Source organism: Mycteria americana, chromosome 2, assembly GCF_035582795.1.
Source record: "Mycteria americana isolate JAX WOST 10 ecotype Jacksonville Zoo and Gardens chromosome 2, USCA_MyAme_1.0, whole genome shotgun sequence".
NCBI lineage: Eukaryota > Metazoa > Chordata > Aves > Ciconiiformes > Ciconiidae > Mycteria > Mycteria americana.
Window position 1 is genome coordinate 31,348,115 of NC_134366.1, and position 15,817 is coordinate 31,363,931.

At 38.3% G+C, this 15,817-nt stretch overlaps 1 protein-coding gene and 1 long non-coding RNA gene across 3 annotated transcripts in view; one reads left to right on the top strand and one right to left on the bottom strand.

Annotated features, from left to right (window-relative positions):
• LOC142405459 (uncharacterized) overlaps positions 1 to 450 on the bottom strand; it is a 15,817-nt gene extending 15,367 nt beyond the window's left edge. Inside the window, exon 1 of the long non-coding RNA XR_012774185.1 lies at positions 364 to 450. This is a non-coding gene — a long non-coding RNA (uncharacterized LOC142405459). The remainder of the gene's footprint in view (positions 1 to 363) is intronic.
• The window catches only part of TMEM106B (transmembrane protein 106B), a 14,860-nt gene extending 212 nt beyond the window's left edge, over positions 1 to 14,648 (top strand). The window contains exons 1-8 of one of the 2 annotated variants that reach the window (XM_075492901.1): positions 9 to 616; positions 3,199 to 3,420; positions 6,157 to 6,220; positions 7,485 to 7,644; positions 8,449 to 8,589; positions 8,682 to 8,731; positions 12,210 to 12,263; positions 13,032 to 14,648. In XM_075492901.1, coding sequence (XP_075349016.1) covers positions 3,201 to 3,420; positions 6,157 to 6,220; positions 7,485 to 7,644; positions 8,449 to 8,589; positions 8,682 to 8,731; positions 12,210 to 12,263; positions 13,032 to 13,170 — 828 coding nt within the window. In that variant the 5' untranslated portion in view covers positions 9 to 616; positions 3,199 to 3,200 and the 3' untranslated portion in view covers positions 13,171 to 14,648. Of the gene's footprint in view, positions 1 to 8; positions 617 to 3,198; positions 3,421 to 6,156; positions 6,221 to 7,484; positions 7,645 to 8,448; positions 8,590 to 8,681; positions 8,732 to 12,209; positions 12,264 to 13,031 lie in introns of those variants that run through there. The other variant, XM_075492900.1, reaches the window with a different exon arrangement.
• Positions 14,649 to 15,817: the final 1,169 nt, after the last annotated feature.

A 15,817-nucleotide genomic window follows, 5' to 3' on the forward strand; every position in this document is an offset into this window, starting at 1 on the left:
GGCCGAGCGCGGCCTGTGGCTGCGAGGCCCTGGCGGAGCTGGGCGCCGGGCGGGGGGGCGCGGCGGTTCGTGGGCTTCGGCGAGGCCTGGACAGGCCCGCGGCGGGGCTTTGCTTAGCTGTGGCTGGCCGGGGCGGCTGCCCGCGCCCCTCCGCGCCGAGACCCCCGCCCGGTGGCCGAGCGGGTGTAGGGGCCCGCCCGGGGCAGCCCGGCAGCGGCCGAGCTCGCCGGGCCTTGGTCCGCGCCCGCCGGCTGGAAACTTCGCCATGTTTGCGAGAGCAGCTGCCGCTCTGGCTTGAGCGAGAAAATCCGTAAATCTCCGGGAGGTTCTTGACTCCTGTATTTTTGGCAGCGCCGGGCTTACCGGGCAGGCTGTGTCTGAGAGGTGGCTCTCTGAAGGGTTCGTGGAAGGCAGCACTGGAGATGGCCGCCCATGCTGAGCGAGTTTGTGACTGCCAAGTCATCACCTTATCTTGCAGCTTTCTCTGTTTTGGAGGAGCTTGCGATGTTCTGCCCACAGCTGATAGGGCAAGAAGATGGTCGCACTTAAAAATCTTCTGCTGTTTTGAAAAAGAATTTGGCTTGTAACCTCAAGTTTATATATTTGCATATAAGGGGTAAGAATGCCACCCTAATTCTTTGGAGAAGTATAACAATCTAGTTTAACTCTATAAAGTTTCACCGAGCTTATAAGCAAAAAGTTTTTTTCCTGAGTCTTGCACATGACTCAGGATGTGGTGGTTCTGTATGCTTGGAATGTTGTTTGGGTTTTGTCTATGTACTATCAGGCAGCAGTGCCATAGCAAGCTGAAAGGCAGAGTCTTAAACAAAAGCTGCTTATCACATTTTTTAATTTACCAAATTCTTTCTAACAGACTGTGAATTCAGGGAAACTCCAGTTAAGTCCAAGGAGACTGGAGTGTATACATCAGTTATGAGGGAGAGACTGGGTCAAAGCACAGCTGTTAAGGGAGTAGGGTTTGTGACTTTGATGACAGTATAGAGGCTGTCACATATGAAGATGATATATTCTCAGAACTACTACTGTTCATCATATAAGTGCTGGATAAAAGAACAAAGTGTTGAGTTTTAGTCAGCTGTAGTAAGGTTCAGTGCTTGGTTGGAAGGAGAAGAATGTTGAAGGAACACATTGTACTTGAAGGTGGTTGTGTGTTTTCTCATTTGTGAACTGAGACATGTCTCTCCTAAGTCTCTGGCACTATTAAATTCTAATTATTGAAGCTCAGGTACAGTTGGCATTGGAGGATATATCTGCATTAGTATTTTAATTCAGATAAAGAGTGTGCTCTTGAAATGAGTTCCCAGTCATCCTTGCTTGCTGCACTTTAGTTCATGTCACAGTGTGATCTAGGAGCGCGTGAACTCTCTTCCTTTTGGAAGAAGCTAAAACTAGAAGGTGCACTTCAGTTGTGAGTAGGTGTTGTCAGTCTAGACGAGAGCTAGTATGAAATAAACACACAAAACCATGTATAGTGTGGATGTTGGATCCTCAATAACTTTATTTCTATGGAGCTGCTGCTTGTTCTGTATTTAGTAGTTAATGTAGACATAACCTGAGCCTGCCATCAGTAGAGCAGGTAGGTTAAATACAGTTGTTGCACAACAGCACCAGGGATTGATCCCTAAGCTTTCAGACCTATAACTGTGACAGCTCTTGCCTAAGCTGCAAGACTCAAGTTTCATAGCTTAAAGACTAGCTCAGCTACAAGGAGAACAGCAAGCAAAAACCCCACGTGGAATAATTGTCGACATTGTCAACAGCTTTTTCAGAAAATTTTTTTCAATAGCTCAATAGTTTTAATTTTCAATTCAACAATTTCCATTATTGAATGGCTCCCAAACTTAGAACGTTTAAAAAGTGCTGTAGCAGCATAAGGATAAATAGTTTTCCTTCTTGTAAGGGTTTAATGACTTAAATTAAGAAACTAATGCTGCATATTTGCTGAAACAGTAACTGGGACTTGTTGGCATTTGTTGAATTACTTTTCCCCTCCTACATTCACCTAGCCTTTGTGGCAATACAGTGAATTAATGTTGGGCTCGTGTTACCATTACCGTATTTGAGATTCTGTCTTGAGTGGTTGGTTTAAAATATTCTGACTTGTTTTGCTCTCTTAATCTTCCTCTTAGGGTTTCTTTTCTCAGTGAACCAGCATGACAATTACTAGTAGCTGCTTTAAAAATGTCACTTACAATGGAAAAACTGAAGTTTTGCATACTCTTTTTAAATCATCCTCTTCCCCAAGACACTGGTGAATTCAGTGGCTGGTGTCTCTGTGTATTAAGTAACTAAAATGGGTTATGGGGCTGATTGCCACTGCTGTACAGATTTTTTTTTAACTTTGAGTTTGTTTTCCACCTGTTGCAAATTAGGAAGGTTTCCAGTTGCATCACTTCATTACAGCCTTTAGTTTCAAGTGTTCTGTGTTTCCAGGTAGTTTCAGTGTCATGGCTGAAAAACTACAGTAATGAGAAAAATTTAAAATTTGCATAGGTAGCAAAAATGCTTTTGTGATTAATACTTTTTTTTTTTTAACAAGTCTTTATAAGTGCTACATATTGCTAGCAGCTATGTTAAAGTAAATCCCATTTTTTACTTGACTTTCCTGTGAATCAGTCTTCTTTTGGGTTAAAGGGAATCATCAGTTTAAACACCTGGAGATTTTTGTTTCTAGCTTGGAAACTAGTAGCTGATCCTGTGTTCTCAAAACAAGTCCAACCTAAAAAGCTTATTAGAATTGGGTCTGTAGCGTGTGTAGAATCCACTGAAAATTGCAAACTTGGTTTCTAGAGCCCAGTCTTTAATTTTTTTTTTATACAAAGATTAATATGTTGTGTTAAAGTCTGCACCATAATGATCCTTTGAAAAGCACTGCTAGACTGTTGCAACCTTTTGCCAGCAATTGTACTGTTCTAACTTAGAAGCCTCTCATCCCCCTCTAACATATTGGAGGATGTGAACAAAGCTCCCAGTTAGTTCAGGTTCTTGCAGCTCGGGATTGACTCCAGCTTGACAGGGCCTTAGCACTTTGCAGGTCTTAAGGGATCTGAACAGAGGGCAACAGCAGTCTTGTCGGAGTAATGACCATACACTTAACAGTTACCTTATGCGGAGGAATAAATGCAAGCCATGTTTGAATCGTTCTCCCTGAAAACTTTCTTCTAGCTTTTATTTTAGACATGGGAAAATCACTTTCTCACCTGCCTATGCACACGTGCAAGGAAGATGGCTATGATGGAGGCACAGTGTCTGATAATATGAGGAATGGATTAGTTCACTCAGAATCGCACAATGAAGATGGCAGATGCGGAGATGTATCACAGTTTCCCTATGTGGAATTTACAGGAAGAGACAGCGTCACCTGCCCAACTTGCCAGGGAACAGGAAGAATTCCACGAGGTAAGTTTTCTTTATTTCTTTTTTTAACCTAGATTTACCTCATAACCACGTGCAGTTGTAACTATAATAATCCATAACAAATAGCTCTCCTAGTCAAGATGAAGTTTTTTCATCTTTTTGACTTCTTAGCACTAAGTGTTTTGTTACAATTACACTGGATGAACGAAAAATTGAGTCAGCTTTGGCTGTTACCTGTTGGGTCTTCCTTGTCTGTGCAATGCCAGTGTTCCTTGCTTCTCAGCTTTAAATTCACACATAACCCTAGCTTTTGCAAGTTGAATTTGCAAACCTTTATTTTTGTGACATTTTATTGCATCTTTTTTAAACTATTTTAAACTATTTGAATCAATACATAACTTTGCAAAAATAGCTGCAAATACAGAGAGTGAAAAGTAGACATGTGCTACAACCTTTTCCCTGATTATTTATAGTGAATTTTCTTGCCCTCACTGCTGTCAGTGCCCCTTGTTTCCCTTTGTCCTATCTGTCCCTGCTAGCCAGAGGACTCCAGCTGGAAGTTGAAAATATATAGGACTTCTGGCTGCCTCGGGAAGGACTAGGCTGCACAGCATGAGTCTTCATGCCTAACTGTTTTGTTTGCTTGCTGCCCTCACCCTTTGCTTTTCCTTTTCTTCTAATAAAACATTCTGCTTTATTACACTTCGATATGATAAGCCAACTGAATAGCTATTTAGAAACAGACCTTTGAAAGGAGAATGCAGCATATCTGAAACTGGGCAAAAGGAGAGAGTGGCAAATGCAGTGTGCCAGGGCACAGCCTTTTGCTTCGGCTGTAAGATCTTCCCTTTGACATGGGGGAGGAACTGATGAGAAGGTTTCGTGTTTGGACCTACTTTGCTTTTGCCAGAACTCTTATCTAAAATAGATTATTGGGTGTAAAAGCTCTCAGAAGTGATTTTGAACAGCAGCTCGGGAAAATTGACTGATGTCTGTGCCGCATTGTCCTTGTACATGTGCTTCAGTCAGATAAGGTTCTGGTATAGTTCACAAATACTTCTGTCTCACCTGTGAATAAGTGGCAGGGGGCACAGGATATTTAGACAGTTGCAAATATTGTAAGAGATTTCGTGTTTTAGCTGTTAAACTTCGTACTACGATGTATTCTTTGTGTACCTCTGAATTCAGCAAGTTCGAAGTGTGGAAAAGCTATGCAACTAAAAATTATCTCAACCGAAAGACTACAGAGAAGGAGGTTTGTTCTGTTAGCTTACTAACTTGAAATATCTGATAACATCAGTGGCAAGTTTTACTCAAAATAGTGCTAGGTAAAATGAAGTAATAGCAGGATTCCTATGTTCAAAAGCTTATTTCTTTGTCTATAGGATTCTTGGATGTAATACTTAAACAAATGTGAGTTAATTGATTAAACGTTTTGCAGTAACTATTGAAAATACATGTCGTCCATACATTCTAATGAAATAATGCAATTAAAGCTAGAACTTTACATGAGTTATTAGAACAAATAGGGCTATCTTTTTAATTATTCCTCACTACTTTAGGAAAAAAAAAATCACGTTTGGGGTTTTTTGTGGGGAGAGGGGAAAAATTAAGTGTTCGCAGAATGACTGCATGACTAGTAGGGAAGACTGTAACACGTGATATGATGGCTAAACTGTATAATAAACACATGAAATTGCATTTTGTTACGTGGACAGCTTTAGCTTTTCAGTATGATAAAGTATGAAAGTAGGACTGTGCTGTTTTGTTCAAAGGTTGAAGATGCTTCATTCAAGTAGAGATGAAAATCTGCTTTAAATTGGTAGAGGTTTTTTAGAAGGTTGATGTTATATACTACCACCTGCTTAGTTAGCATGCTTTGCTCAGCTTAGTGATTCAGCATGGAATCACTTCTTAGTGGTTGATTAGCTAAGAGATAACGCTGGTCAAATTCTGCATTTGGCTTAAAAAATGCAAATCTGTCTTGGTCTTGAGGCCTCATATGGATGAATCTTAATTCAATTTTCTTGTACAGCAAATAGCAAAAGCTATAAAGGCAGATAGATGCAGTACATGTAGTTTTCAACAGCTCATCTATGTTTATGTTTTTTATTTCTACTGTTAAGATATCCCCCTTTTAAAGATGCTGTCTAGTGAAGTAACTTGCTTGGAGAAATTCCAGTAGATACCTTTTTTGGTTTCTAGGGTGCTGCAGCTCAGTCCCATGAGAAATGGTTGTATATACTAGTGATTTCCAGAATGCAGTGTATGTATAACTTCTGTTTCCAAAGCCACCCAAATTGATACATTTATTTGTTTTTAAACAAACCCGACTTCTGCTTTTCAGAAGCGTACACGTAGAATGTCTTCTGGATCAGTTCTTAATGCCTGAGTTTCTGAATGTATTTTCCTATGACTTTATATGGTCTGCCATAGAGAGCTGGAAGCTGTTATGTACTGCCATTTCTCTCAAGGAAATGGTGCCAGAGGCATGCTGCCTCCTGTGCACGCACGCAGCACAGAGGCAGAATTTGTTGCTGTTTTGGTCTTTGTGGGCTTGGTGTTTTTTCCTCTGTGTTGTGTAAGCCATGATCTATTTCAGAAAGTGACATAAGCTACAGAAGTATTCTACTTGGGCCTGTCTGGAATTTAAATGTTTATCTTCAGTGTTTTTTCTTTGGCGCTGTTAAGTTATAACGGGCATTCTTTGTTTGAAGCAACTGCAACAATACTTATTCTTTGTTTGTCTAAATTCTGAAAGGGTGTTTTTGTTTCCAGGGCAGGAGAATCAGCTGGTAGCATTAATTCCATACAGTGATCAGAGACTGAGGCCAAGGAGAACGTAAGTTAATAGTTGTAATACATGAATCTACAGTTAATTCTTCTCTTCTAGTTAAAATTCAATTGGCAATTTAAAGGAGATAGTGTCAAGAAGAATCAAGCAAAAATCACTGGAATGTTTTCTTGTATTCAGTATTGAAAGAACCCTGCTCATGAGTAATATCAACCTTAACCTCTAACTCTTGGAGAGTTATTTATTAACAGGTGTGCATACTCCCATCACAGTATGTCTTACAAAGCTAAGTAATACTGTATGATCTCTTCATGTAGATATTTATCTGAATGTCTACAGTAATTATGCAACTATTTATCAATCTGTAGCATCTTAACTGATATAAGCAGATACATCTTCAGTGTTAAAGTCTGAGTACAGTGATAACTTCTTTGGGCCACTACTACAAAATACATCACCTAGAAATTCATTTGTAAATCTCTGAGCAGCTAGCAAAATCAACAAATTCATCATTCTGATATAGAATATTTAATTTTTTTTTTTCTAGGATCTACTTAAGGGTTTAATTACAGTGCTCAGGGCTTCTTTTTCTGACATTTTGGTTTTTTTTTTCCTTAATGTTTGGATGTTTCTGTAGTAAACAGAAATGAGTGCCGGGAAAAAAAAAAAAAACAATAACTTCACATAATACTATAGTGAATCATATATGTGATCTAATAGTAGCACAAATTGGAAACATATTACTTTAGTGTTCTAATTTTGAGAGAATCGGAGCTGTGGTAGAGCCTTTTATTTGTCTATTTTTTTTACTATACACACACACTCCCCTTTTATATTAGGTTAATTGTGAATTTCCTGTTCCTTAGCAGGAGTCTAACACTTTCCCTGAAAGTCTTTTATGACAAAGAGTCCCGTGTAAGGTGTATAAGAGCTTTATTCTTCTTTCTGGGTATGTTGTGCGATAGTCCTGCAGAATGACAGAAGTTCTGCTATAAATAAATTTTAAGAGGAGGTGCTTATGTTTCAAAGCACAAAAATATTTACCTCTTTCATTTTCCTCTTTAAGTTACAAATTTTGCGATAACCACATGTTTTGAAACTTGATTTCTGAGGTATATGCAAGCGTAACATCTCTGAGACACAGATGTGAAGTGCAGCATAGCTTTTTTTCCCCTTTAGAAGCTAATGGAAACTAGAAGTAGACTGAACTAGTTGTATTGACTAGTCATACTCCTTATCACTTAAAATAAAATAACTATTCACTATTGTTTAACATGCTTTTGACTCTGAAATGTGGTCTTTTTTCCTCCAGAAAGCTCTACGTGACTGCTTCTGTAATTGTATGTTTACTGCTTTCTGGGCTGGCTGTATTCTTCTTGTTTCCTCGCTCAATCGATGTTGAATATATTGGTGTGAAGTCAATATATGTCACTTACGAACAGGGTAGACGTATAATATATCTAAATATTACGGTAAGTCTAGCTATCTGGATGTTTGTAATGGATAAATGCAACAAGAGATACTAGTGTGACAGTTTAATATACATAGCAATTGTGGTCTAGCTGGTAAGCTTAGTTAGTGCTTTAAGAAATACAAGCAGATACAATGACCAGTTTGAAAAATGTAACTGGACCTGCTGTGGCTGGTTCCTGTAGCTATAGCTAATAGAGGTGTAGTTGCAAGCTACCGTTGGGTCTTCTGTTTTCATGAGAACAGTGACTTCGGAGTTCTCTGCATTATGTTTGGAATATGAGTGAAATGTGGTGTGTGTGTATGTAGGAATGTTATTAAATGCTGTCCTGGTATTATGCATCTGTCAAAATTGGTTTTGAGGAAAAATGATTTCTTACCCACCTTACAACTTAAAGGAGTTCTTTCCATATACTTCTTGACTTCTTGGTGGTGCAGTCAATATAGGATTGCCTAAAGACTTTTGGTAGAGTTCTTCATTTTAAATAAAGCAAAGCAGCCATGGGTGAAAAGGATCCTGTGATGGCTAATTTTCCTGGAAATAATAATTGAGGATAGGAAGAAATGGTCCGTATTTGCAGTGGAGGGAAGTTGTGCAGAAGTTTGTGCTGCTCAATATATACACCAAAAAAAACCTGAGAAAGGTGTTAAGTGGTGGTCCTTTACCCCCTTCTCCCCCCAATCCTAGAAGGCAGGAAAATATACTTGCATAATTTCAGGTATTACTGTCTCAAACAAATTTAAAAATGTGTGCTCATCAAGATATACAGAATGGATAGCTGTTAGTGTTTTGTTTTGTTTTTCAGAACACACTAAATATAACCAACAACAACTATTATTCTGTTGAAGTGGCAAATATCACAGCCCAAGTTCAGTTTTCAAAAACAGTTATTGGCAAAGCACGGCTAAACAACATCACCAACATTGGTCCTCTGGATATGAAACAGGTAAATAGGATAGGCTTTCAAAGTTGATTACGTGTTAATCTTTGTATATAAATCTACTCATTTGTGTTTTCATTGCCTTTTTTTTTTTTTAGATTGACTATATGGTGCCCACAGTCATACAAGATGAAACGAGCTACATGTTGTAAGTGTACTCATCTCTAAATATCACATGGGTCTTCTCGTCTCTAAATATCACATGGGTCTCATTAAAAATTGTGATGGTGCTAAAACCAACTTTTTTTGAAGTTAGTGGAAATGTATTTGCGGAGATGTTGTGGCATTTTCTTTGTGTGAGTTTAATAGTACTGAAAAATACTTAAACCACAGTTGTTCTAGTGGTTTCATATTAGTAGCTTGCTGTACCTGGCTCTCAGCACTTTGAATGGTATCTCTATCCCAATGTTTTAGGCCTTGGCAATAGCTAGGACCTGCTGCTTTGGGGGATGAAAGTGCAGGTGTGTTCCCCTAACAGGTTCTCTAGTAACTTTCCCACAAATTTCTCTGGTGGTAGAGGGAATTTGTATTTAATTCTATACATATTAGAGGCTAATTTGTATTTCTTTTCTTCAGACCCTGTATATACAATGGTAAGCAGTATTTACAGTCTGTCCTTTAAACTTTAAGCTGTTTTATTCATAGCTTCTGAAAGTTCATTTGACCAACAGACTATTAGCTCAGTATATCTTGGTAAGAAAACCAAAGGTTAATTCCCTTACACTGAAATGCAGACTGAACAGAAAGAGATGACTACTGAGACTTCAGGTCTGCGTGCAGTTCCAGTGGATGCCAGCCCCTTTGGGATGGGAGAGAACCTTGTAGCTTTGAAGCGTTAGAATAAATTGAAATAGGTATGAAATAGAAAATTGGACACTAACTTTAAATAAGCAGAAAGCGGTGTACTTCTCTCACCTCTTAAAGGCATGTAAGTTAGCTTTATGTACAACACTGAATCCTGTGAATCTGCTCACTCACCCTTTGGATGCATGGGGAATAAATAAATGTGGCCTTCATAGAACTCATGCTGATACCTACCTAGTTGTGCTTTTGGTGCAATAATGCATTGAAACTTCTTTCATGGTCAGTACTGTGGCCTTAATTTCAGTAATGCTGTTGAGAGCCTGTTCCTAACCATAGCTGCAACTTTTAACTGCAAGCTGGTGACTAGCCTTGGAAAAACCTGAATGACTCTGGATGTGTAGACAGATGGAGACAGGTAAAAGCTGCTCTGCCTGTGGCCTGAACTGAATGGATTTCAGGCTCTTCTGCTTGATAGCTTCAGCCTTGTCAATGGTGTGGAACAATGACATGCTCGCTGTCCACCTTGGAGGTAAATTGTGCAGTCTTGGAGTAGAGGCAGAGAAACTGTCATGTGTCAGTGCCGGTGGTCTGTAATGTGGGCTTGCCTTCCTTCAGGACAGCAAGTGGTTGTGAACATTACTAGAAGAGCAGACTAATAGGTGATTTGTACGCATGTGAAAACATTCGTTGCTTCAGTACAGTGACACTAAGCATGGGCTATAAGTGGTAATAAGAGACCCATAACTATAGTTTGTGTCAATTAAGGATCTAAGTTCTGGTACAGGCTGATACAGCAAGGTCCTAGTACTTGCGAGTAGCGCTCACTAGCTTTGTTGTGATGTATTTTAAAATGTACTAACAGAATTTGAGCCACACACAAAACTATAGTGGTTCAGTTTCTCCAGATTTTCTGCGTGTTACACAGTTGGTATTAGTTGACCTCCCTGACCTGTTGACAGTTACTGTTGTCGATGGGTTTCTGCTCTTTCACTGTATTGTGAGTCTTGAAAGCCTGGGTTTGCTGTATGGAGCAACCCTGGATACAGCAAGTGAGCTTCCTTAGTTTGAACACCCAGCCAACATAGTTTTAGCTGGTCTTATGGGGTTTTGTGTTTGTTACTGTTTGGGGTTTTTCTCCACACACAAATATTTAACTTTCCAGTGAAAGCCCTGGGATAATCTTTGTAATACAGATAGTATTGGGGGTTATACCATTAGGGGTTGTACAGTGGATCGCATTTCGGTGTTTCCCCACCTAGTCAATTTAGGTCTTGTGGTAGTCATAGCTAGCTAGTTGTTTGGATCCTGGAGAGCAGGTGTCCTGTAAAATCGGCTTAGGTTGAATACAGGAGATCTTAGAGACCTGAAGTGTCTACATACAATCAGCTGGATTCAGCAGACCTGTATGATGGAATTGGCATCATACGGGGAATTTCCACCCGTTTATTTTAGAGAGCTGGCTTAATGTGGAGTTCACCTTCAGTGTTGTTTCCTAGCTACAGTTTTGTGCTGTGTGATGTGTTTGGTTTTTTGTTTGGGTTTTTTTTGTTGTTGTTTGGTTGTCTTGTATGTTTTGGTTGTTTTTTGTTTTTTTTTTTTAACAACTTTATTTCCAGATAATCTGAACTTAAAAAACCAGTATGTTGGTGTTGTACCTCTCTGCTTGTCAGCCAGTATGTGCTGTTGGATACAAGTTAGCTTTATATTATGTTACAGGTTGTCTATATTTTGGATTAGAAAACTGCAGTAACGGAGAATATCTGGCATTATGGTCTGAATAAATCCTGTTTTAAGGCTAGCAGGAAAAAAAAAATCAAGATATTTGTCATTACTGTAGATACCAATATAAAATAACTTTTAAACCCGAACTGTTTTATTTGTATTGTCATTATAATTTGAATCACCTGTGTTCATTCACTGTCTAATACTTCATCATATATTTGTTGCTGCTGGGGAAACGGATGACAGTGGCATGCAAATATTGTGGGTGGCTGCCATGCAGTCTTGTTGCACTGATCACATGCTTTTCATTCCAGAGCTGATAAATTTGTGACCAAGATTTAAGGAGGGGGTTGAAAGTATATACTTACATAGTGCTCTGTATAACTGGTATGTAGGTGCACATCAGAAAATGTAAGTCTGAAAAGGTATCTTGCAAGAAAACAATAACTCTGACAATAACTTCAGAATCTCTGCAGATTGGCTAAAGATCACTTTGCGTAATACAGAAGTGGATGAGTGCAAAAAAAAAAAAAAGGGACTTTCCTAAGTTCTTGATGTTTCTTGAGCAAGAATAGCAAGCTCTCAAGACTTTTTTTTTTGATAGAAATTGCTGCTTTTACATGAAAAAATGCTGAAGTTGGCATAACATTGCTCTTTTGTTGTAAATTTTCCTTTCTGTATATAAATCTGATAACATGAAGTGAAATTGCAAATTATGTCTATATCCCTTCATAGTAAAAGTCTTCATCAGTGACGAAGTGGTATTGACATGCTTTAATGAAGTTGTTACTTTGGTTAGCTTGTGAAAGATGGAATGACCACTATCTCACAGGACACTTTTGTTGGCAAGCATTACATGTAAGCAAGCACATGTGAATGTAGTTCATCTGAAAGCAAGACTATGTATATAGAAGTAGACCTAGGTGAAGTATACAGTCACAGGCAATGTTTCTGAAGAAGTATTTTAGTTGCTATTGCTAGCAACTCTATAGTCTCTATATACACAGCAGAATTTCCAATTGAAGCCACGATTCTTGCTTTTTAGATAATTACCTGTAAAATCTTGATGCAAATCTAACAATTGTTTTTCTTTTTTGCAGTGATTTCTGTACTTTAGCATCTATCAAAGTGCATAACATAGTAGTGATGATGCAGTAAGTATGGAAACTTCCTATTTGTTGGAAACAACTTTAAAAGCCATGTAATTCTCATTGAAATATTACTCAAATACTTAATACTAGAGTCTGTGCATCATAGATAAAATGAAATCAGCTTGCTTTCTAGTGTAGTACCTTCATAGTTCTTGAAACTGAACTGTGTCTTTCGACAGGTTCTGGTAGCATAAAGACACTTGAACAGGCAGAACTGTTATTGCTGTATCTACTCTGCAGTTGGGCTGTAGCCATGAAGCTACTAAGGTCTCAAATACTTTGAAATGAGTTTGTGTATCAGCCACTGTTCAAAAATTGCTGAGATCTTCATGATCTTGAAGTGGTTACAGGCTCCTGGTACTCTGCCAGAGTCCGCTTTTCGTGACTGCATTTATGCAGTCACCCCTTATGGTGGGGTGTTTTTTTTGGGGGATGGGGGGTGAGAAGAGGTGTAGACCAGCCATGGCTGTAGCCTCTCTAATCGTTTGCTTTCTCCTTGCAAAGCAAGGTATTAATGAGTAAACCTCAGCTTTATCATCATCTTCAGGAAAAAAAGTCTGTGCTCAGGAAAGCAAATGTCTTTCATGGAGAAAATCTGTAGTGGTAAACTAGTATTGTTTTATCTTTATTTAAAACCTTCTTAGTAATATTACATATTGTGTTCCAAAACCTTTTCCTTAAAAACCCTAGTAATGTAGAAACACTGATCTTTAGAGTAGGGAACTCAAGTCCCTTACAAAACAAATATCTCTTCTGTTTTGTCTTTTTAAGAGTGACAGTGACAACCTCTTACTTTGGCCACTCTGAGCAAATATCCCAGGAGAGATACCAGTATGTGGACTGTGGAGGAAACACAACCTACCAGCTGGGCCAGTCAGAATATTTAAATGTACTTCAGCCTCCGCAATAAAAGCACCTGTTGGTTAGTGTGGAATGACTGCTGTTGATGCTTGCAGAGATCCTTTGAATAGGACTTGTACTACATGAAGGGGAGAGGATGTGCATGTAAAGCATAGCGAACGTGGTGACCTGTTCGCTTTAGATGCAAGGAGGGAAAAGGTGCAAAATGTATATAGATGCACTTGTTAAATGTTGTGTTTTCCCCTTCTGTTTTGCTTTCTATTACTGTAAGCACTTCTGTCAAGTTGTGTGGTGGGAGGGAGAGGGGGAATATCGGATTCTTGAACTGAATTGGGACCTTTCCTTACAGTGTGGTACATCAACTTAGAGTAACTGTGTGTATGTCTGTGTTTAGATGAAATGTGTCACTAATGAGCATTTTAGAAAAATTGATACTCATAAATTTTAAGTTTATACTTCAGTTCTTGATATCTGACTATTGAAACTGGCAGTATTACCACTTAAGTAACAAGATTACTTTGAGGTATCTGGGTGTGAAACTTCTGTTAGTAAACCAGTGGCGATAGTTCTTTATTTTGGGATTCTACTTTTCATTTGCTATACATGATTAAAGGTGACATGCAGTCTGTGAAAGCCAGGAAAGCTCTCTTGGATGACACTATACTTGAATGTGCAGCTTCTCGAATCTGGCATCTTTTCTTTCGTATTCCCTCCTGCTACCTCTGTGATGTTACGAGGAGAATGTATGTTGTTAGACTTAATGTTGGGTTTAAAAGGAAAACAAAAAACAACCCCCAGAATCATTACTGACAAAGGAATAATTCAAGACTGAAAATGAATGGGTAAAGACTTTGATGGTGTCATTCTACTTTGGTTTTTAGTAAACTTTTGAGTACAGCTATTAAAATCAAGATTGTGGAGTTGGAATTACGTGGGAAGCTGAGTATGGGTTTGGGCAGCCTGATGTAAATTTTCATAATTTTTATTGTTTTAATATACTGTGTATCTAAGCTACCTGTGTTAATATCTTGGGGTGTGTATACTTAGTGCGCAGGCTCAGTATGCAATGCAGTAGTTACCTGAATCTCCAGAGCACTCACAGTTCACATCAAAGTTATGTAAGGGAGAATAAAGCAATTCTTTCTGTAAGACTAAATGCTGATGTAATTATGAGACTGACTTATAACAAAGCTATTAAATTGTTTCAGTGGGATAGTTTGCACAATGAGAATTTCCAGGGTTATTATCAAACATGGTGATGGTAAATTTTGGGTCCAAAGTTGCTTGACTCCTGAAGGCTGACTGTTCTAAGGGTTAGGTACAAAACTTTTTATTAACTAGATTAGGGTAATTTTATTTCTAAATTAGATAAGATGCAGCTGTAAGAAGGTATTATTGAGACTGTTGCATTGTAATGAAAAATACTTTTTTTTTTTTTTTTTTAAATAGATGTTGCGGTTTTTATGCTGCCCATCTCCTGGAAATAAGCTATATAAAATGAATTAGCAATAAAGACTATGGAAAAAGGCTGTTGAGTAACTTCTTGCAACTAACAATCTCTTACTCTACAGTACTTCAGTGAAGGTGTATGTCTATATTACTCTTTTCTTTATCAGCCTTTCTTAGGTGGACCTAATTGGGTGGGTGGGGGAAAGAATATTGATGATGGAAGACTGATTTAAAAGACATTAAGTAACCATACAAAAAGAACCCTCCTCAGTTTGAATGCTATGAGCACTTATTCTGAATGTCTGTGAAAAATTTTTGAACCTAAACTGTCAGTTTCATATAATTGTTGGTGAGATGAAGATGTCAGCTTTTGGCTTTGGAGGACTTCTGGAACTGGAATAGTCAATTCTGATGACTTACTGTAGTTACATTCTGAAAATTATTCTTGAATCTGGGCACTTAAAAGTAAACATTCTTTATTACAGCTTACAATCATAAGGGAAACTAGTTCACAATTGACTCTAATCTTCCTAGAGTATAGATGAGGTTCAGTCCTGTGGCTGATAAAATGCATACAGAAGCTTGTCTGATAGTCTGAAAATATATAGGTGATAACTAAAGACTAGGATAGTGGGGAGCTGGTTAGAAGCAGAGGGGTAAACTCTACTATGTTATCTGTTGTAGAAAGATTTGTTTATATTGGAGGGTAGGGAGAGAATTCTGATTTAAACCATATCAGATCTGAAGTCAGCTAGCAAGTGATATGGGTTTTTTCTTCCAGGCCAAAGTATTTGCACCTAGAGTGTTGGTTTTGTTTGGTTTGGGTTTGTTATGGCTTGGGGTTTTTTTGTTTGTTTTTAAGTGGAAAAAGAAGAAAACAGCTCTAGGCAGTTATTTATATCAATTTAAAACAAATTTTTCTTCAAAGGGTAAAAGGTAATTAAAATAACTGGAATGGCACAATGATAAAGTTATTTGGTGACAGTAGCGAATGCTGCTTGAACGAGTAGGGCAAGTATTACGCTGTTCATGCAGTGTTGAGACTCAAACTGACCTTTGAAAGTTTGGCAGACATGCTGAGCAAAAAACATACTTAAATCTGTGGACTTTACCTTGCATGAAATGCTTGGTATTGGCTAATTTAAAATAAAGAATTATGAGTGGAATTATTCTTTCCATGTTTGTGGCAGAAGGGGGAAGATACAACTCTAATTTTTAATGTCTGTCATTTGGGATATGTAATGGAT